This window comes from Ovis canadensis, chromosome 13 (assembly GCF_042477335.2).
Source record: "Ovis canadensis isolate MfBH-ARS-UI-01 breed Bighorn chromosome 13, ARS-UI_OviCan_v2, whole genome shotgun sequence".
Classification (NCBI taxonomy): domain Eukaryota; kingdom Metazoa; phylum Chordata; class Mammalia; order Artiodactyla; family Bovidae; genus Ovis; species Ovis canadensis.
The window spans coordinates 47,012,882-47,036,834 of record NC_091257.1 but is presented as its reverse complement, the minus strand read 5'-3'; the positions used below and the strand labels follow the sequence as shown (position 1 = coordinate 47,036,834).

The 23,953-nt window shown below is 38.1% G+C and overlaps 1 protein-coding gene across 1 annotated transcript in view; it reads right to left on the bottom strand.

The window, feature by feature from the left end:
- MRC1 (mannose receptor C-type 1) overlaps positions 1-23,953 on the bottom strand; it is a 112,795-nt gene that overhangs the window by 77,291 nt on the left and 11,551 nt on the right. The window contains exons 2-5 of the mRNA XM_069547602.1: positions 20,472-20,873; positions 16,401-16,574; positions 11,462-11,626; positions 2,113-2,226 (exon numbers count right to left, since the gene is read on the bottom strand). Coding sequence (XP_069403703.1) covers positions 2,113-2,226; positions 11,462-11,626; positions 16,401-16,574; positions 20,472-20,873 — 855 coding nt within the window. The remainder of the gene's footprint in view (positions 1-2,112; positions 2,227-11,461; positions 11,627-16,400; positions 16,575-20,471; positions 20,874-23,953) is intronic.

The window sequence follows — 23,953 nt, the reverse complement described above, 5'->3', positions numbered from 1 at the left end:
TAATTTGACTGAGTCAGGAGGCAGACAAATCAAATTCTCACTCATAAAAAAAGCACATCTTATATTCCCCTGCAGCAACGTTTACTTCCCATATCCAGAGGTGAGCAGAGCTAATGCTAATGACAGACTTGTGACCGTCGGGCACTGAAGCAATACACTGAAAGCCAAATTTCAGAGTAAAATCTAATCAGTTTAAATCAACATATCTCCTCTAAAAAATCCCCTCTCACGTATTAGCATATTCCAAATATTACCTACTTATTTCAAAGCTCTGCTTTTTCTTTTCAATATCATAAGACTGTAACATGGAAAGTAGAGAGTTTAATCCTCTAAGCCAAATGCAAAAATCATTCAATGGCTTTAAAAAGAACTCTGATCATATGAAAAAACAACACACCAGTATTTTCCATCACAGAAATGATAAATAGACATGACCCATCCTTTCCCACACCTACTGCAGATGTCACTAATCCTTATCTGCACACTTTCCTAATAAATCAAGATTAGTACAGGATGGAGTGTGGGTTGGGAGTTTAGAACCATACTCAGTAGAGAATGCCTCAGAGGTCCCCAGCCTCGGGGATCTAATGCCTGATGATCTGAGGTTGGGCTGATATAACAACAACAGAAGTAAAGTTCACAGTAAATGTAATGTTCTTGAATGACCCCAAAACCATCACTCCTCCTTCTTGGTCCATGGGAGAACTGTCTTCCACATAACAAGTCCCTGGTGTCAAAAAGGCTGAGGACCACTGCCTCAGGAAGTGACTAACAAAGGTTGGTATTGGTGGATAAGATGGAAGACTTTTTGTCATCACTGGTCCTTTGGTTTCTCAGAATAGTTGCTGTATATGTAATTGCATCTTTATCATTTGTCTCTTTTTATATTCTGTTACTACTCTGTCAAAGCTATGGTTTTTCCAGTAGTCATGTATGGATGTGAGAGTTGAACTGTAAGAAAAGCTGAGCGCCAAAGAATTGATGCTTTTGAATTGTGGTGTTGGAGAAGACTCCTGAGAGTCTTCTTGGACAGCAAGGAGAACAAACTAGTCTCTCCTAAAGGAAATCAGTCCTGAATATTCATTGGAAGGACTGATGCTGCAGCTGAAACTCCAATACTTTGGCCTCCTGATGGGAAGAACTGACTCATTTGAAAAGACCCTGGTGCTGGGAAAGACTGAAGGTGGGAGGAAAAGGGGATGACAGAAGATGAGAAGGTTGGATGGCATCACCAACTCAATGGACATGAGTTTGAGTAAACTTCAGGAGTTGGTGATAGACAGGGAAGCCTGGCATGCTGCAGTCCATGGGGTCACAAAGAGTCGGACATGACTGAGCAACTGAACTAAACCGAACCTCTATGTTATGACATTGAAGAAATTAGTTCAGAGCCTTCTCTGTCCTTCAAAAAACTGGAAAGCTCTTGCAGGCTTGATTGTCCCCTGTGTTTTTTGACAACTAAACTACAAATTGTTAATAAAATTGTTCATGAATGATAATGCTAGTATGGAACGTTACAACCTGTGACTGGAATTATTTTTAATCCAACTCTATGTGATTAAAAACAGGAGAAAATGGTGTTAGTGTAGACTTTCAGATCATGATAACGATGACAGAAATATGGCAAATATCTCATGGCTCAAGATAATGAGAAATTCTCCAGCCCCAAATAATTTAAATTTCTTAAATTCATAGTGTGTGTGTGTAGATGTAAATAAATATGCATAAATTATTTGAATATAATATGTAGCATTATATATTATATAATATCTCATAAATATAAAATCAAATATTTGAATATAATACCTAGAAAATCAAGGATACTCTGAGAATATATACTTTGAGTCCTGTATTGATTTGTGCAATAATCCTTCCAGACAAGTCCTTTCCCCAGAAAGCTGGAATATCCTTATAATTTTAGTGTATTCAAATCTAGCTGGCAGGTTTCAAAGCAAGGTGAGAAATGGACTGCATTTAATGAAGTCTCCCAATTATGCCCTTCATGATCTACATGTGAGCTGATGGAGATCTCCAAGGTACCAAGATAAATTAAATGTACATGAATTCAACCAGCTTAATCCCACTGAGTTAACCAGACGAGCTTAATCCTACCTGGTAACCAGTTCAAATATCGGAACGGACTGCCCCCACTCCACTGCCATCCACTGTTGAAATTTAGACTGTTTAGTCCAATCCAGAGTCCTGAAGTCAGAGAATTGGTTAAACCTATATGACAGAAGCAAAACAAAAACAAAACTGTCACTCAGAAAAGATGGTGAAATAAAATTCAGAATTAAGTCCTTGAATCAAAATGTATTAGAAAGAAGTCATGAAAATCATGCCTTGCAAATCTCCTCTGAGTATCCTAACAACCTAAAAGCAAGTACAACTGTTACCTCCACTGGCAGGAAGAGAAACTAAGGTAAGAACATAGATAAACAAGGAATATTCTTGTTGGGAGTCTAACTCAGATATGACCAGGCCTCAGCCCCCATCATGTTGATGACTATTTATTACAGGATCATGTGAACATGCTTCTAATTTGGAGAAGACTCTCTTAGACTATCATCAAACTAAAACACGTTTAGTACATTTTAGAGAAAAAATAAGATTGATTTTGTATAAAAGTCACCATTTCCTATCATGAGAAGCTGAATACACATTTCAATCCATCACTCTAATTACCCTGCCCTCATATTTTAGAACTTACTCTCAGAATCTTTTATTGATATTTTTTTATTTTTATTTTTATTTTAATTTACAATACTGTATTGGTTTTGCCATACATGGACTGAATCCGCCATGGGTGTAACATGAGTTCCCAATCCTGAACCCCCCTCCCACCTCTCTCCCCATATCATCTCTCTGGGGCAAATCAATTTTTTCCTCATGAAGAAGATGATTAAAATCTAAACACTAAGTGCTTGTTCTCCTACAAACAATGTCTTATTTAGGTAGTTGCCCGTACGTGCTTACTTGCTTCAGTCCTGTCCGACTCTTGTGACCACATGGACTGTAGCCGGCCAGGCTCCTTTGTCCATGGGATTCTCTAGGCAAGAATACTGGAGTGAGTTGCCATGCCCTCCTCCAGGGGATCTTCCCAATCCAGGGACCAAACCCAGGTCTCCTGGGTCTCCTGCACTGCAGGCAGATTCTTTACCACTGATCCACTGGGGAAGCCCATTTAGGCAGTTAATAAATCCTAATTACAACTTTTCAAAGTCTGTGCTCAGCTTGAGATGGAATAAAAAGCAAAACAGAAGCAACATGGACCTCAGCCCTCCTATATTAAACAACTCTAACCTTTTACTTATAACTTAAAAACATTAGATCTGTTGTTCTCTATATATTTTTTAGTTGATTAAAGAGTTAATGATAAAGAAAACTATCCTTCATCTTGAATAAAATACCAACCAGAAGTATCTGAAAACATATTTGGTAAACATAAATAGACCACTCTATCTTTACTGCTCCCCAGAGGATATATTCCACAGCCAAATCTTTCCAATGGTGAGAATAACCACTTACTATATTCAGGGCTCTGTTTTTGTTCATTTTTAATCCTCACAGTCTCTGGTTAGGTACTGCCATCTCCACTGTATGGATGAGGAATCTTACACTCAAAGAGTTTAGATGTCACATGCAGAGCTGAAATTTAAACCCAGGTTCCTATGACATCTCATCCCAGACTCTATCGACCCCATAGACTGTAGTCTACCAGGCTACTCCGTCCGTGGGATTCTCCAGGCAAGAATACTGGAGTGGGTTGCCATTTCCTTCTCCACGGGATCTTCCTGACCCAGGGATCGAATGGAAGTCTCCCATGTTGCGGGCAGATGCTTTACCCTCCGAGCCACCAGGGAAGCCCTATAGTTCTATATAGTTCTATATGGTTCTAACCAACTAGGCTATCCAAATTCACTCACTTACCCCAATTTTTCATTAGTGTATATACACACATTCATGTGACAATGTGACAAATTCAAATGAATGGAGATTACAGTGACTCCATGCCCCAAACATATTTCACATTTTTTTGCAATTTCATATCCCATAAAAGCACAGACCATGTTCTTAGAGAACACTGACCTGAATTCTGTTCTTCATTTATTCAGCATCTAGCAGAGAAACACTTGCAAAGGAGGAACCCCCTTGAGGATATTGAGCAGGGTGATATTGATTAGGTAGGTTGATGCTTAATGAACTAAACTGGATTCAATACTGGAGTTATCTACTAAAAAGTAAACCCTATTGTGTTATTGTGTGATTTCTTTAAATAAAGTAATAAAAATGGGATGAAATTAAATACTGGCATGTAAAAAAATCAATGAAAGTTAATTCAGATTCACTTGTCTTTATCAAAGGTTCTAGAAAAAAGAAGTCTGAGTTAGCATGGCTCTTGCACATAGGTACTTTATATATAGGTTTCCTAAGTGGCTCATTGGTAAAGAATACATCTGCCAATGCAGGAGACTTGGGTTCGATTCCTGAGTCGGGAAGATCCCCTGGAGAAGGAAATGGCAACCCACTCCAGTATTCTTGCCTGGAGAATCTCACGGACAGAGGAGCCTGGAAGCCTGCAGTCCATGGAGTCACAAAGAGTTGGACACGACTAAGCAACTGAGCATGAGCACTTCATACATCTTGGAAATATCTAGTCCAATGCTTTCATTTTACAGATGGAGAACACGGAGGGCGGAGAGGATAAGAAACTTGTGAGAGTGAGACAGAGGATCAGGCCTGGCACCCAGGGATTACTTCAATGTTTTCAGTGGGTTCAACCTGTTTAAATTAAATTTGCCTGTCAGTTTCTAAGGAAACCAACAAAAACTGCCATCTCACCTCATTCATGTAAACAATTTATTTAGGTGTCAGGAGGATATGCCTGTTTACTGGTATGTACCTTAGAAATGTCACTCTCGGACCAGTGTCATATTGATACTATATTTTACATTAATTATTCTATTAAATACTATCAAACAATGGATTTTTCATAAATTATTTTCTTATTGGAATATAGTTGACATACAATATTATGTTAGTTTCAGGTATACTACATAGCGATTTGACATTGCATAATTATGAAATGGTCACCACAATAAAGCTTAGTAACCATCGGTGCCCATACAAAGTTATTACAATATAATTGACCATATTCCTTGTATTATATCCCCATGACTTTGAAATATAACTGGAAGTTTGTACCTCTCAATCTCCTTTATTGCACCTACTCCCCAACCAGCCTCCCTTCTGGCAACCACCCATTTGCCCTCTGCATCTATGCATCTGTTCTCACTTTGTTATGTTTCATAGATTCCATATGTAAGTGACATCATTAGTTATTAATCTGTGTCTGACATGTCATTTAGTATAATACCTTCTAGAACTAACCATGTTGTCTCAAATGGCAATTTTTCACTTTTTATGACTAATATTTCACTGTGTGTGTATATATACCACATCTTCTTTGTCCATTTCTCTGTCAGTGGGTATTTAAGTTGCATCCATATCTTGGCTATTATAAATAATGCTGGAAAGAACACTAAAGTGTGTATGTCTTTCTGAATGAGTTTTTGCTTTTTTTTTTTTCCAGGTAAATAATCAGAAGTAAACACAGCACAGCACACAGCAAAATTGCTGGATCATATGGCAGTTCTAGTTTTAATTTTTTGAGGAACTTCCATACTGTTCTCCATAATGGTTGCACCAATTTACATTCCCACCAACAGCACATGATGGTTCCCTTTTTGTCCACATCTTTGCCAGCATTTGTTATTGTCTTTTAGATAACAGCCACTGTAACAGGTGTGAAGTGGTACCTCATGTTGGTTGTGATTTGCATTTCCCTGATGATTAATGATGCTGAACATCTTTTCACATGTAAGTTTTCTTTGAGAAAATGTCTAAAATCAAGTCTCAACTTTTGTCATGCTTTGGGGGGTGTTTTGATGTTAGGTTATATGAAATTTTCATACTTGTTGGATATAGTTATTCCCCTAGTATTTTTAAAAACTTTAAAGAAGTATATCTAAGTTTTCAAAACTAATAAGTTTTAAAAGGAACTGTAGGAAGAAATAAATTAGACTTTTCCTGAGATTGCTTAATTAAATTGCTATGTTTAGCATAATGAGAAAAGATAATAACTCTTTTAGAGAATTACCTGTTCCTTGACACTCCTCATCTACTCTAGAACTTGTAGGCTTGTCTTGAAAAATTAAGTCATAATTCTTAAAATAGGGCCTAACCCTGAGTATATGACCAATAAATGTAATCTATTACTATTATTATCATTATCCTTAATATTATTCTGGGCTTCCCTCATAGCTCAGTTGGTAAAGAATCTTCTTGCAATGCAGGAGACCCAGGTTCAATTCCTGGGTCGGGAAGATCCTCTGGAGAAGGAATCGGCAACCCACTCCAGTGTTCTTGCTTGGATAATCCCATGGACAGAAGAGCATGGCAGGCTGCAGTCCATGGGATTGCAAAGAGTCAGACACTACTTAGCAACTAAAACTACCACTCCATGCTGAATTAGAGCTGACAAAAAGTGCAACTGACAAATTTCAAACTCTGTGTTAAATATGTCACTTAAACCTGATGAGTATTTTCCATAATTTTTTCTCTAACCTGTTTGCAATTTCATAAAGAAGATTACCAAATGTTTTTAGTGTTATTACACAAAGCATCAATTCCACATGCTAAACTTTTTAATGTTTAATTTTCATGTATGCACTGTCTGAAATGGTTAATACCTACTTTTGAACTTATTTATAAGACATAGTAATGTCCAATATTACACCATATTTTTCTTTTCTCTACTGTGATCCAATGCGTTCTCCAGCTACCACCATAGGAAACTGGCAAAAACAATCAGAGTAAACAAGCCAATTTCACTTCCTGTATCTTATTTCAGTTCTGCAAATCCTAATCATGCACATACATAGTTTAAATCAGTTTCAAGAACTGAAGATTCAATTGAGTGTCCCAACATTTTTGAGGGCAGAAGTAGAAGAGACGATGAAGTGACAATGGGTAATGTAAGAATTGGCTGCTGGGCAGAAGCTGTTAGCCCAGCAGATAATGTGAAATCAGATTGCCAGTTTACTAGAATAAATTTACTAGAACAAGGGGCTGTTGACATCTAAATTAAGAATTCTCCTTCATGCGCTGGGGACCATCAGATGTTTGCTTATTTTGTGAGTGAGACCTGGGCAAAGTGTAATGGGAAGACAGAGCTGAATTCCAGTTCAGTTATTTTCTGAACATCTGGGATAAGGCAAAATTCCTAACTCATCCTTCCTTCTCTTACTTCATCTATAAAGTGAAGACAGTAATTCTTATTTACCAGGTTAGCATCAGCTTTAGAAATAAAGCTGTGTCTGACACACAAAAACTGTTTAATAAATAATAGCTGATTTGATCTCAGAGTCATGAAAGAGGCTTATACTTTTTTGTCAAATGAAATTTACTCTTAAAATTTCTCACGTAAAACAAATCATATTTTATTTTAAAAGTATAACTATTGTATTTGTGGCTTCCAAAAAATTTTAGTGATCCTCTTCCCAGAATGGAGTGAATGACAATCCCCCACTCACACCTTCATTTTCTAGAAGAAGAGTATTCGCCAATTTATGCCAATAAATTCCAAATGTCATGAATATCTTCTTTCCAGAAAAACAAAAGTCTGTATTAATTTTTAAATTCTCCCTCAGACTCCTTTTGTCCCCTCATGCTTGGTATTTCTGACTTAAGGCAAAGAGGGAGGGACTTCCCTGGTGGTACAAAGGTTAAGATTCCCTGCTTCTAATGCAGAGAGGCATGGGTTTGATCTTTTGTCAAGGAACTAAGATCCCACATGCTGTGTGGTATGGCTAAAAATTAAAAAAAAAAAAAAAAAACACGAAAAGGCAGGAAATACTACACATCCCATTCGAGAAGTCATTCTTACCCGGATTTCAATTCAAATTTGCTGACTGAAATTCCAGGGGCTTGGATGAGATTCAACTAAGTATCTGAGGTGAACTCTGCCTCAAAATCTCTTTGGTCTTGTTTGCTCCCCTGAGGACACAATAATAGCTCTTGCTGATTAGGGAAGCATTTCCTGCAGCCAGCGCCTGATAGCAGAGCTGGAGCCGGAAACGCGGAAGTGAGTGGAGGGCTGGGCAGTGATGCTGTCCTGCCCACGTGGCCCCTTTGCTCTAGGCAGCTGGAAAGAGAGTCCAAAAGTAACCTGTGCTCTGTCCCTTCACTTCTGGAAAGCCAGAAAACATGCAAAACTCAGAAGAGTCAAGATAACACAACACACAAACAGATCCATTAAAAAAAAAAAAAAAGCCAAGTGAAACCATTTCAACTGATATAGTTTTCTCTCACCCATGCAAGCCAGCACACATCACACCAGGATTGCCTCAGCTCATCATTTCTCTTCCTTCATCATCTACATAAATATCATCTATCTCTGTCTGTTTTCCTCTTCTCCTTATCTCGATACATGGTTATAAACATTGATCTCTCTGTACTTTGTCCCAACACTACATACAAAGGCCCCAAAGACCAACACAGACTAGGACAACACCCCCAGTGAGGTCACTGCTTTTCTGTCTTCAATTTCCTTAATAACGCCGGAAAGAAAATGGCGGCTGCAGTTACACTAATAGGAAAAATGTTATACTTGGTGTTTTCAAAGTTATACTTGGTGCCTAACTATTGCAACAAAGCTTTCATTACAGTGGAGCCAGTTTTCATGATTTAGTCCTCAGAAATGGGCAAGAAGTAGAAAAATCTTTCTTAATAATGCCTTGTATATTTCACAAAGTTGTACTAAAATATAATGCATGTTACATTTTTTTCTACCTAAAATAGGATGCAACCAACATCTTCAAATTCAGTTTAAAAACAGTAACTTATAGGAGAAATGTGTTTCAGTTGATGGAGATATCATCCAAAAGGAGTTGGAGAAAGCAAAGTCCTAGATAATGAGGTAAGGCTGGGGACAACTCTGTCCCCTAAACCAGGTAACACACACTTTCTCCCTTAACAGATGATGTCACTGCAGCATAGAAGCCTCAGGTATTACCCCCAAGGTCCCCCAGCTTCACAGATGCGGGGTTCAGGCAGTCAGGCTCCTAAGTCTGTGCCCTATACCTCTGAGCTCTGCTGCCTGCTGTCCAGGCAGATGGAATCGGTAGGCATGTTTGACACAGCATGTTTGACACATGTTTGACATGTTTGACAATGCTATATGTTGAATATAGCATTTTACCAAGTGTGGTCCTCATCCACTTGCCCCAGAATCACCTGGAAAATTGATCATATGAAGATTCCTGGGCTCCCACATTACACCTACTAATCTACATTCTCTGGGGTGTGCACCCAGGCAGCTTCACTTTAACAAAGTTCCCTAGTAACGGATAAGCAACTTCACACTTAAGAACCACTGTCTTCTTGCCATAAACCGACCACTGGTCCAAATGTGAGGCTGAATTTCTAAATAATTGCTTTTCTTGTGTTGCGTCCTCGTTTGTCAGTCAGCAAATATTCAATACTGTCTTCCTTGGAAGGTTCTGCTGTGTGTGAATCTCTCTGGGGGTGGGGACATACCTAGTCACAAGACATCCCTCACTTTCAGCTGTCTGCCCCTACAATCCTTTTTCTACACAGCATTCAGTTTGCTCTCTCTGTGGCATTTAATAATAATTTGTATTTAATTGTTTGTTTTCTTGTTTATGTGTTTTCCCCATTGAACTTTAAGCTCCACATGGACAGAACATGACTGGCTTTGGTATCGTTATGTCCCTAAGACCTAAAACAGTGCCCCACGCACTGATACCATCTTATAGGATGAATGAATGAATTTAAAATGAATGTATGTATAATTTAGTAGGGGAAGTAGAACATATATAAGTAACTTTTATAAAACTGGTAAACAAGTAAGAGAAATGCAGACAGAAAGGGAGAAGATTGCCTTTCAACTGGATAACATGTGGGGAATCCCAGATACAAAAAATGCCATGGAAACAGATGTGGAGGTGAGAAAGTATGAGACATTAGATGAGAAACCCAAAACTTTTCTTCTGTCAAGACTGTGAAAAGCACAATGGGGAGCACTCAGTGGACAGGGGACAGCCCCTGGAAGTCAGGCAAAGATGTGTTGTTGATTATTTGATAAGAAACGAGAAGCCACTAAGGGTTTTTTCAACATGGTGGTGACTGGAACAGAGATAGATTAAGCTAGAAGCAGGGTCAAGGTGAATGGGAGGAGAGATTCTAGAGCAGGAAATGGGGGATGCTCTTAACCTCACACTTATTTCTGGTCCTGATCTCTCTGTTCCCCAAGCAAGGATTACAGAAGTTAAAACAGAACCTCTCATCTCAAGCAAACACTAATTCTTTTCATTTTCACATATAAACAAATGCAAAAAAAAAATAATTGTAGAAACAGTATCAGTAAGACCTGAAAACCAGTAGTCTGGGAATTTAAGAGCTGCTGCTGCTGCTGCTGCTGCTGCTGCTAAGTCACTTCAGTCGTGTCCGACTCTGTGCAACCCCATAGACGGCAGCCCACCAGGCTCCCCCATCCCTGGGATTCTCTAGGCAAGAATACGGGAGTGGGTTACCATTTCCTTCTCCAATGTATGTAAGTGAAAAGCGAAAGTCAAGTCACTCAGTCGTGTCCGACTCTTAGCGACCCCATGGACCGCAGCCTACCAGGCTCCTCTATCCATGGGATTTTCCAGGCAAGAGTACTGGAGTGGGGTGCCATTGCCTTCTCCAATTTAAGAGCTAGGAGGTGGGGAAAAAAAAAAAAAAAACCAGCTCTTGTCCCTGTTTGTGGTGGGAGTAAATTCTTCAACGATAGTGGAAAACCACTGACTTGAGGCTAGACCTAGAATACCTGACCAGTCTGGCACCCATGTCTTGTGTCTAAAACATTGCTAATTGATCGTGGCATCTTCCACTCTGAGCCCAGATTAATCCTCAGAATCCTTCTCAGCACAGGTTCCAGACACTGTCACAACTAATAGAAGAAAGTTGGCTACATTCAAGAGGGAGGGGACATATGTATACCTATGGCTGATTCATGCTGATGTTTGACAGAAAGCAACAAAATTATGTAAAGCAATTATCCTTCAATTAAAAAATAAATTTTTTAAAAGGCTCATGAGACAAAACCTATTTGTCATTTCAGGTGTCTTTTACAGGTTTCACATTTGTCATGCCCTCTGCACCATCTGTTTAGGACTGACTCTATCATGATATCTATAATTATTTGTGCTATTTGCTTTTAAGTTAAACTGCAACCCACTCCAGTATTCTTGCCTGGAAAATTCCAAGGACAGAGGAGTCTGGCGGTCCATGGGGTCGCAAAGAGTTGGACACAACTGAGCAACTGAGCATGCACACACGCATAGAAAGACAACAATCATGACCTCACAACTTTGTTTTCATTTCACATCATTACCTGTCAGGTATGTCTGCTCGTGTATCTCTGTGATGCTCAAGAGTTCGGCATCCTGTTGTTGGCAGCTCTTCCTCGCCTGGTGCCAAGTTAAAGCAGCTTTGGAATTTATCTGATAGTAAATATTGGTCAATGGATCCTTAGTCCATAAGCTTTCACTGCCTTCAACTGCAAAAGAAGCCAAAAGGAATTGATTACATTACCCAGGGAAAGGATTTTCAGGGGACAATATTTTTTAAACAATCTGGGTAGTACTAATGCCTAAAACATTGTATTTCTTTTCCTTTTATTCTTTCTTTTACTTAGGTTTAAAGTGACTATGAGATTGTCTTGCCTCCTGAAATGAAGAAGGGGAATTTTCCAAAGATCCACTGCATTACATTTCTTTCATGTGCCTTGAGAAAGAAAGGAAAGATACTTGTCTGTTTTTCCATTAGGACACTAGAGATCAGATGAGTTGAGAAGTAAGGTATATACAGAGATTAAGAACAGTGATAACAGGGACTTCCCTGGTGATCTGGTGGCTAAGGGACTCACTTTCAGTGCAAGGGACTTGGACTCAGTCGGGTTCAAGCCCTGGTCAGGGAACTAGATCCTGCACGCCTCAACTAAGATGTGGTGTAGCCAAATAAATGTGTGGTTCTTTAAAAAAAAAAAAAAGAATAGAGATAACACACCAACTTCCTTAATCTAGAAAAACAAGAAAGAGAAGAGAAAATAAATATGTCTTCTTGCATCAATGTATATGTCACCTGCACATTCTAGTCTGGTCTTTTTAAACCAAAGACACAGGCATTACAGGCAAAGGCCATGGATTCCACAGACTGAGCAGAACTTGCCTCCAGGCTCTGTCACTCACTCATGATTTGATCTTAAATTAAATCAATAGCTTCTGGAGTCTCATTTTCTTATCTCTAGAATATATTTCATGTTGTGGTGGTTTAGTCACTAAGTTGTGTCCAACTCTTGAGACCCCATGGACTGTAGCCCACTAGGCTCCTCTGTCCATGGGATTCTCCAGGCAAGAACACTGGAGTGGGTTGACATTTCCTTCTCCAGGGGATATTCCTGACCCAGGAATTGAACCCAGTCTCCTGCATTGCCGGCAGATTCTTTATCGACTGAGCTACAAGGGAAGCAGAATATTACATGTTGGTACCTCTCAGTAATAGCTTATCATTAACTTTTTTCCTTCAGAGTAAAATAATTTTAAAATTTTTACTTTATTTTTTTCCTTTGCTACTTTACACTTCCCAATATATTCTATAAACTTGGCTATATTCTATGAAAGGCCAATAATATAGATGAATAAGCATTATTGATAGCATTTTGCATATAAGATGATTGAGAAATGAGTCAACAATTAAATATTTTATGTGCTTTGTGTTATAAAAACTTCTCTTTCATCTTTTTGGTAATATAAAATTCTACTTACAAGTCATGTGAAGTCATAACCCTTTCATTTATTTGTAAGGAAGAAAGAAAAACTATGTAACTTCTCAGATTTTCTGAGAAGTATTCAATTTGCTAAGAAACTGGACAGTTTTCCATGTGTATAGAGCCTATAGTATTCATATGCATACAGCCAACATCATATATTGCATACAGTCTACACTATATATGCATATAGCTTACTCTCTGCATACACATATAGACTACACTTTATATATGCATATAATTGCAATTTTTTGTATCTGACAAGGAAGTAACCTTTTTCATACACTTACCACACACTATGATATGAAATTTAAGGTCCATGAAACACCAAAGAGGAAGATAAATATGTCAACAGTTCATCTGGGCAACAGCAGAGACATTTCTAAGATGTTTTAACTATACAATCATTATATTTCTATATAAAAATAAATTTGAGTTAGTAATGTTAAATTTAACTTAATGTAACTTGAGATCTTACTAGTTTAATGTGCAAATGGAATTTTCTTCATGTAAGTGAGATGATTCAAACAAGACTGACTTGAGGTTTATTTGAAGAGGAAGCTATTTTAAATAAATATTTTTAGAAATTTGGAGGTTTGGCTTGTATTGTGATAGAAAGTGTGAAATATAAAAAAAGGGGGGATGATTTTCTCATCTAGGAATGAAGAAGAGGGATATAAATGAGAAAAGAAAAAATACAAGACTTTTCATTTAAAGAAAGAATATTTTTCATTTTAAATCAAGGAACTAACACTTATTTCTCAATGAATGCATAGGTTTGCTGACCCTCTATCTCCCCAAATTATACAAATTCCCACAGTAAACCAGCACAACAGATACTGAAAGCTAACATTGCAAGCTATGAGGAACTGAGAGAAAGGGGGCATTTCCTTTTCCTGTTGCCCTGATACTTGAAAATAAATGTCTAAATAGAAGGAAAACATTACCATAAACAATAAAAAGGACAATGAAGAGCATATATGAAATGTCACTAGGTCAATAGCTGGGACCTCATCTTCCTGGATTGAATCTGCTAGTTGAAGACTAACATAAAATAAAATGCTCTTTTGAAAGAAACACAAAGCAAGGACAATGAAATAGTTTGGGAAACTGCAAAACTCTTTAAAAAGGCATAAACTGTATAAAAGGTTCTTTAAAACCATAATGCATGCTGAAATAAAAAGTGTTTTATATTTCTACAGTAATTTCTCTTTTATAGTTAACTGGAAAAAATATATAATTTGCTTTAAGACATAAATTGGAATCAATGAATCTAAAAACTTATTCTAGAAGATACTCAGTTTATCCCTCCAACGCACATCTAGCCAAGGTGGTAAGTTTTCGCTTTTTGAGTTTTTTTTTTTAATGATTACTGGCTCACCATTTGTCTTCCATTTAATGATTCGTTAAATCATACACTGTTTAAGTGTAAGATGTTACAGCTGGACCCATGAGATCTGTAGCCCCAAGACACTACATGATGACAGATTTAGAAAATACTATTCCTGCAAAGTCCAGGACAAAGATGCTCCTCCATAACTAGAAAACAAATACTGCTTTACCTTATGGGAGGAAAAATGTTAAATTTTGTTTTCAGACAGCAAAACTTCTAATACAAACATCAGACATCAATCAACTTTCATGGGAATCAAACCTTTAGTTATAGGGGAGTTCCTTGGGAATACATTGGTTAAGATTTTGTCTTCCAATACAGGGAGTGTGGGTTCAATCCCCGATAGGGAAGCTAAGATCCCACATGCTTTGTAGCCAAAAAAAAAAAAAAAATCAAAAGGTAAAACAGAAGCAATATTGTAACAAATTCAATAAAGACTTTAAAAAAAATGGTCCATGTAAAAATATCTTTTAAAAAAATTAAATAAATAAAGGTTATCATAAAAGAGAAATGCATTTACCTCACCCAAGAATGGGAGAGTGGTTCCTCTATGAACACAGGAAGACTGTGAGGTTTTGTGTGTGCTCAACCAGAAGAGAGGGACTATACCCAGAGGGGAACTGCAATAATCTAAGGGGCTGAGAAATCAAATTAATTTTTAGTGTGATTTTTAGGAATTAAAAATCAAAAGAGGTAAATAAACACGACTCTTGAAGTTTGGCTTTACAAACTAAGATACTTTTGTAAACTGGACTGTTTTTTCATAATAATCCTTGGAATACTATGATGGTAGGTGGATGTGTAGTCCTGAAAGTTTAGTGGTAAGCAACAGTCTTGCCATGCAGATGGTCTCACAACATCCCAGACTGCCTCTGAGGCTCTGCCCCTGCACCCAGCCCTTGGCAGGAGAGCAGAAAACAGGAGCTCTGATCCACAGAATCTGAATTATCAAGAGTAAGAAGTTCAGGGGGAAGGAAAGGATGAGAGCAGCGGGCAGCAAGAGGTGTAATAGAAAGGGAAGCAAAGAATTCTTGTTTCTCTGCATTCTTCACCCCTCTCTCTGCCTTCTGACGCAAATGCTCTCCTCCATCCCACCCAAAATCCGCTGCCCGGTCTTTCTTTTTTTTGTTTTTTGGCTGAATGGTGTGGCATGTGGAATCTTAGTTCCCCAACCAAGAACAGAACGCATGCCCCCTGCAGTGGAAGCGTAGTCTCAACCACTGGACTACCAGGGAACTCCCGCTGCCCGGCTTCTTAACAGATTCTTGAGCATGGAAAGGACACCAATCATTTTGATGGCCCCTCCTATCAATATAACACAGTGCAACTTATTTTGCATCATTCCAGTAAGACTAATATTTTCATTTTAGAACCCCTTCAAGCATAGACATAACTCACTTCCATTGAAACTATGTTAAATTAAATGATAACTCTTCTTAAACTGAATTTAAGAAGAGTAGCATTACTATCATTTTCACAGCAAGGAACCCTTTTCATTACATGGACACAAAATTCAGGCATCCCTCACATCTCTCACTCTATCAAACTTCATGCTGTAGCACTGCTTAAATTTTATTTTTGATCTATAGTAAAGGTAAACCATTGGGGGGTTGGAAAATGGGATGACCACCTCTGGTATTAAGTATATACTGTATCATACACAGTATAATTTGCCCTAAAGTCTTAGAAAATAACTGACAGTAACAGTGGAATTTGAAGAGAAGAAGTATTTAGTGAAAATAAAGGGGTCATTTGATGCAACCCAGGGATAAGAGTCAGATGTGAGCTGTGGTCTTTAACCGATACAGATCACTCCCTCCATTAGAAAATGGGGCAGTGACATCTGTACAGGAGTGTGCTGGTGTATGATCTGAGATAATAAGTTAGAAATCACATAAAGGAAAAAAAGGAAAAAAGGAAAAAAAATACACAAGGTTTTATCACTGCTGCTGCTGCTGCTGCTGCTAAGTCGCCTCAGTCGTGTCCGACTCTGTGCGAACCCATAGACAGCAGCCCACCAGGCTCCTCCGCCCCTGGGATTCTCCAGGCAAGAACACTGGAGTGGGTAGGTTGCCATATTAACTATGCCAAAATTGTCTTAAAGTTACTTACACTTCAATGGACAATATCCAAAGAGCCTATCCGTGTCATAATCCGTAGTAGTTCCGCACCACAGCCAGCCGTCGGATCGTCCAGCCGCCGTGCACTCCCCGTACCACTTGTTTTCAAACTTGAATGGAAACGCACAGGTTGCCCCGTTGGCATTGCCCAGGAGTGTGTACATGGCTAGAAGAGATACACCGACTTGCACTTAGAAATGATGTGAGTCTCCTGAACACTGACTTCCCAATCAGCAGGTTACTGCAAGAACAGGTCTTACTCTTCTGATGACACCACATGTCCCACACAGGGAATTCCCCTGTATTTCCATTCCCTCTTGAGCCCTGTCTTTTGCTGGGTTCATACAGCAGTGTGTCCTCAGGAACAACTCTAGTACCACTTCTGTTCCGCTGCCTTTGGCAACAGGTTTTCCCCTTTGCTCTTGCAAGCCAAAAGTAGTCAGCTCTACTGCCAACTTTGACTTCTCCCTTTCCTCCAAATAGAGAAAAGGCTATCCTTCCTCTTGGTTGAAATTGGAGAATTACTGAATCTCTAGATTGAAAAATAACCTTATAACTGTGGAACCCAAACACACAGTCAAAACTTCAGTCCCCTCCAACCACTCCTAACAAGACACACTCTACATGATTCCCTCAACAATGGCCAAGAAAGGGTAGGAATTCTCATATAAATCTCTGATTCACATCATGGAAAATAGTACTCAAAACCATTAGATACTATCACCAATATTTGTCTTTTTTTTTTTTTAAAGAGTCCAAACAGATCAAAATGGGAAGCTCTAGGTTCACCTAGAAAAGGAAGTTAAAACAAATATAGAACCATTGTGGATTATGGTTTGGCTTAAGCCAAAAAGATTAGAGAAGGTCACATCTCCAATAAGAACCAAACCACTGATGTGGCTAAATTCTCCAGTATGTTCAGATTATCTCTGGGAGATAATAGTCTTCTATACTGAAATATTTAGTTTTCTTGTGACCAGTTGATATTCAGAATTTTTTCTAGATAAGAATACTCTTTTCCTAATTGTTTCATAGATCTATGACTTTAAAAAATTCTTTAAAGACATCTTAAAAGTTATTTAGATAATACAACAGTTGTAAAGCACATAGCATGGCGCCTAATGTACATAAGTAAAGTGAAGTGAAAGCCACTCAGTCGTGTCCAGCTGTTTGTTACCCCATGGACTATACAGTCCATGGAATTCTCCAGGCCAGAATATGGAGTGGGTAGCCTTCCCCTTCTCCAGGTGATCTTCCCAACCCAGGGATGGAAGCCTGGTCTCCCACATTGCAGGTGGGTTCTTCACCAGCTGAACCACAAGGGAAGCCCAAGAATACTGGAGTGGGTAGCCTATCCCTTCTCCAGGCGATATTCCCAACCCAGGAATAGAACCAGGATCTCCTGCATTGCAGGCAGATTCTTTATCAACTGAGCTATCAGGGAATCCCAATGTACATAAAGAGTATGACAAAAGTAAATGACTTACCTCTTTTCCTTTTCCTTTATTCATACTTATCCAGTCTACCTTAAAAGCTAGGTTTATTTTCAATTCCCTCAAAATTTTTTCCCAATTGAAAAATGAAAGTGAAGTCACTCAGTTGTGTCCAACTCTTTGCGACCCCGTGGACTGTAGCCCACCAGGCTCCTCCATCCATGGGATTCTCCAGGCAAGAGTACTGGAGTGGGTTGCCATTTCCTTCTCCAGGGGATCTTTCCAACCCAGGGATTGAACCCGGGTCTCCTGCATTGTAGGCAGATGCTTTACCGTCTGAGCCACCTAGCTGTTAATAAGTTTAAAATGTGATTCTAAATTTGGTTCCACTAAGTTATAGGACTATTTTTCCAAATCACAGATTGTATAAAAATATGCTGGATTTGTAATAATTATGCCATTGTTCTTTTGTATGAAGTAAACCTGATAAAGACTACCTAGGGCTTAGTCTCACTGCTTATTAAAGCAGCCAAGGAATTTTCAGAGCTCAACTTATGAATGCCAATCAAAAATGGCTTTTTAAGGACTAATTCAATGTATTTATTTATTCTGTTAAAAATTTTGGCCACACCACAGGGCATGCTGATCTTAGTTCCCTGACCAGGGATTGAACCCACTCTCCCTGCAGTAGACGCGCAGTGTTGTCCACTAGTCCCTAACTTGATTTATTAAGCAAAGCACTGATGAGGCCACTTCACTAACAAGTCATGACACAGCACTCATTGCCTCTTCCTCTTGTGGTCCACTCTTCCAGACAATCCACAGAGGCTTTGAAATTTACAAAATCTAATTCTATTACTCAAAAATGAAATCTTTGGTCTCAGACAGTATTCCTCCCCAAATCTTTTTTAGAGAGACAAAGAATCTCCATACATCCTCTCTGCCTTGTCTTTACTTATAACATATATTTCAATGAATGGATTCCAAGATCTCTCTGAAAGGCTAGATCATCTAGCAGGAATACCGTAAGTACTGGGAGAGAGTTAGGGACTATGCAAAGTGTGGTCAAGGGACTATTTGCATCCAACCACCCAGGTGTTCATAAAAATAATTCAATAGATCCCTAGGCCCTTTCCCCAATATGCTAATTTGAAATCTAGTGAAGGAGGACCCTGGGATCTGTATTTTTAACAAGTTCTCCAGATGTTTCTTAATCACGTTAAAATTTGAGAACCACTGTCTTAAATCCTATGCATATTTTTCTGAAAGCAAACAGAAGATCAGAAAGTGTGGGCAGGGAGTGGGAAGGGGATTGTAGAACTTCAGTGATATCTTTTAAAATAAAATGAGAATTCCCATCTTTTAGCACCAAACTTCCTTGTGTTGAATTCCTCAATTAGAACTACTGTCCTATCTGTGGAATTTGACTCAGTCAACGTTTAGTTCACCTTTGTCTTGCCCTACAACTTTCTGTCAAGTTTCTCTTGAAATGCGATGCTACTTTGGTTGTCTCTCACATAATTTCTAAATCTATATTATTTTAAAAAAGACCTCAGGATAACTTTTTTCTGAGCCCTCCTCCTCACTCTTCTTTAATTCCTACTTTGTTTTTCTCTTTATAGAACATAGAAGGAAAATGGAAAGCTAATAAATCATCATCTTGCAAAGAGCTGAACTCTGATGCTCTGCATAGCTGCCATCAGACAAGTTCAACCAAACTTTGCAGCCTCGGTAACATAGTAACTTTGGAAACAGGTTAATCTCTTGTCCCAAAAGGCAAACTCTTTCTCTGACCTTGAGGATGTTCTAGATAGCACTACACAACAACCAAATGACCCATCCTAGAATGTGGCTACATTGTCGTCTGACTCAAGAGGCCTTTGTAAAGGACTTCAAGTTCTTTTTTGTTTTATTTTTTCTGTGCCGCTGCCAGAAAATGAAATTTGGCCTAGATAAGAGAAGACTAGATACTCTGATTTTATTTCACCTTGAAGAGAAAAAGGAACCAACTACATATAAAGTAATTTTCTGCCCACTGGGGCTATCACTTTCTAAAATAGCAGACTAAACATGCTAAATGTTAATTTACAAGCTAATGCCTCAGCTTTGCTAATTTTCTGATTATTATATAATGTTTCTAAATACCCATAAGGTAACAAATAAATTAGAAACATTTAGAAACCCAAACTGTCAATGTCAAGATTTTCTGCAGTCTGAGTTATTAAAAAATGTGTTTCCATAGATCATTTGTTTAGAGATGACTTAAACCAAAGGAAAAGAAACATTTGGTTAAATTCATTTATCATGACAATCACACAGTATTAAATTCAAGACTCTGAATTAAAGATGACAGTGAAAAGTAATTTCCAAAAACAGTTGTCAGGAAAAATTTTGGCAAAAGTTATAAGAAATATCTTCCCATTAATCACAAATAGCTAAAGTATCACTCAGGACTTTTTAACTGCATTTATTCACTCACAGAACACACAATCATTCCAAATTCAAAAGCAATCAATATTTCTAGTATAGACTGAACAAGAATATTCTTATTTTCTTGAATTAGTTCTCAAATAAGAGGATGAGAAAAAATGGACAGAAAGACAAAAGAAAAAAAATTCCAAGCTTCTCACCTTCATAACCTCTAGAGCACAGATCATCAGTGGTTCCATAAACCTTCCATCTGCTCCATAAACCTGATCCCTTGTAAAGCATGATGTTCTTTTCTTGTCTGTTGCCATAGTTAAAAAATAAATCTTCTCCCTTGATTCCTAAGAGCGTGTCATTTTTGCACTCCCATTTCTGAAATTCACTTTTGGAGTCACAGGCATACAGAGTGACAGGAACCCAATCAGTTTTGGATGGCACCCCTAAGCATAATTTAAGTGCAACGCTCATGATCTGGGATTCAGACACCCATCGGAATTTCTGAGCTTCATTGTTCGGGTTGCAAACTGCAGTTTGGACTGCACTGGGACTTAATGCTTCCACGCAACGCTTGTGATCTTCATTGTATATTAAAAATTGCCTTGTGTCTGTTAAAAAAAGAGAAAGGGTGTTTAAGTGGATACATAGGATAAAGGCAATATTTTAGTTCAAAAGTTCTTAATGTTAAAAAGATAATCAACAAGGACCTACTGTATAGCACAGGGAACTCTGCTGAATGTTATATGGCAGCCTGGAAGGGGTGGGGAGGTTGGGAGAGAATGGATACATGTATATGTGTGGCTGAGTCCTTTTGCTGTCCATCTGAAACTATCACAACATTGTTTATTAGCTATAAAATAAAAAGTTAAGGAAAAATAAGTTCTCAATTTTTCTGTTTCCCTTAAAGACCTATGACCACAGGAAAAAGGTTGAAATTAACTCTGCCTGGGCCAACTCAGCTCCTCCAGAAGGGTCCCTGAAGCTGGAAAGACTGGGTTGAGGGTCCTCTCTCAGGAGTACATGGCTGCCAGCTGCCAGTAATTGACTAGAAGTCTTTAAGATGTTCTAGTTTGGACAAGGAACCTAATGGAAAGGCTCAAATGCTTTAAATGTGCATGAATTGTAGTGAAGTGAACATAAAAGGGGGCTTCCCAGGTGGCGCAGTGGTGAAGAATCTGCCTGCCAATGCAGGAGATGCAAGAGACACGGGTTCGATCCCTGGGTAGGGAAGATCCCCTTAAGGAGGAAATGGCAACCCACTCCAATATTCTTGCCTGGAGAATTCCATGGACAGAGGAGCCTGGCAGGCTACAGTTCATGGGGCTGCAAAGAGTTGGACACGACTAAGCACGAATATAAGCATGCACAAACATAAACGATAGGTAATAGAAGAAGAAATAACACTCATCTGAGAAAAACAAATTTGGAGATGAACACAATAAAGTATAAAATTAAATATTTCTGTGTCCTAGAACAGAATTTTGAAGTCTGACTATCCTTACCCTCTTTGAGATAGACGAAACCTATAGAGCGACTGAACTGAACTGAACTGGTACACAGTTATTCTAATTATAACACTGGGAAAGTTTCTTGCGTCTAGAAAAACAATTTTATTTTAGGAATTTTTACCTTCATTTAATGGCCAGCAAATCTGTGAGCTAAGAGTCTGCTGGGTAGCCCAGGTCTAGGCAACTAGAGAGCTTTTTGGTTTTGTTTCCCATGCAACAGTGGGCAACTCAGATATCTAGTATCTGTCATTTCATTGGCATATTCAACTTGACCTTTGTACTAAAAAATGATACAAAATGCATTTGAAAATTGTAATAATTTGTGAAGTTTGCAGTAAAGGTTGAGTATGTTACGTTTTTATATTGTTTAAGGTAATATTTATAAGAGTAACTTTACAACTAACAGCGTTTTTTTATGCTTGCAATTTGGGGTTGGCACTTTAAATAAATATGTATACATGGTTTATTCTTGTACTACATAGCTGCTATCTGGCAAAACTCAACTTCCTCTTGACAAAAAAGAAAAGAATAAAAGGAGCTAATAAACACATTTTTGTCCTTTAAACCACAAATGAATTCAAGTTTGATCATTTAAAGGTTTTCTTATCTATTTTTTAATAGACAAATGAAAGGAATTGACTATTTGGGGGGCACAAATATAAATTACACTTTTTGTGAAGTTTGAGTAAATTCCTTCTACTTAAGAGCTTCTTTCAAAGTGAGCTAGTATAGTATTACAGATGTTTGAGGGTTTGGCTAAATGAGCTTTTTTTTTTTTTTTTTTTTTTTTTACATTTGATTTCAACTTTATTTTTTTCATTCATTGAAGTATAAGTTGATTTACAGGGAAGCCTAGCATGCTGCAGTCCATGGGGTCACAAAGAGTGAGACATAACTTAACAACTGAACAACAAATAGATTTACAATATTGTGTTAATTTCTGCTACAACAAAGTGATTCAGTTATACATACGTATATTCTTTTTTACATTCTTTTCCATTATGGTTTATCCCAGAATATTGAATACAGTTCCCTCTGCTATATAGTAGGACCTATTGTTTATCCATCCTCTATACAATAGTTTACATCAGCTAACCCCAATTTTAATCAGGTCATCCCAGTGAAACTATCAAATAATCATAGTATATCTAACGGAACCCTTTGCTATTTGCAAAGCACTTTCACAAGCCAAATTCTATTTACTGTCCTCAACACCCCTGTGGGCTTGGCAACACTCACACTCTGAGATCAGTCTTGGACCATCAATTTTGAGGTCATAATGGATCTTTGCCGCAAAAGATTATGTTCTCTTGCCATATCTGCTCTTGTCTACACTTGGTAGAGACCTCCTGCCTCTGTCTTGTCTGGGTTCCTAATTCAGAGCTACTTTGAACCTCTGCCTAGATTCCTTGGCTGGGTTCCGCATGTCTGCTGGTTCCACTTCTTGGAATCAGGACTCACTAGAGCCTGAATTCAGAACATCTGCTTCTGTTGGCATATTTGGAGTTGACGTCTGTCAACAGAACATGCAGTGTCAATGCAATCTCCTCCCATCTAACTGAAGTCCTTCCCAAGCTTGATCTTTGTGTGGCAACATGAGTAACTTTGTGCATTGGTAATACAATTAAAATTTTAATAATATTGTGTTTTACTCACAGTAAAACCCAGGAAATAGGAAGATAAAATGTTCTTTAAATGGATAATGTACCATACAAAAATTTATATCTGGCTAAAAGGGTACTGAACTATGAAAATGTTGCCATAGATATTTGTAGACTCATTTATATTGACCTTTACATTTAATTTGTGTTGGCCATTGCACCTATTATTTTCTTCTCCAGACTTCTCTTCCACATTACACATAGTTTTGCTTAGTACCATCCTGATGGAATCTATCTTCCACCTTCTACTTCAGTCATTTGATTGCATTGTTGAGTGGCCAACACTTACCGTCTAAATTCAGTCAGCCAACCAGCTGGTCAAGTCATTTAAAGTAAGGTGTTTAGAAGTCTTTATGCAAGAATAGCATTCTTCTTTCAGAGGTTTTTATACTTCCTTGAGTTTTATTTCATGTGTTTACATTTCATCTGTAGTTCCATCTTAACTTTAACTATGATGGCATTTCATGAGCAAACATCCAGTATTCTTTTTCATTAATGGCACCATCATACATCTAGATC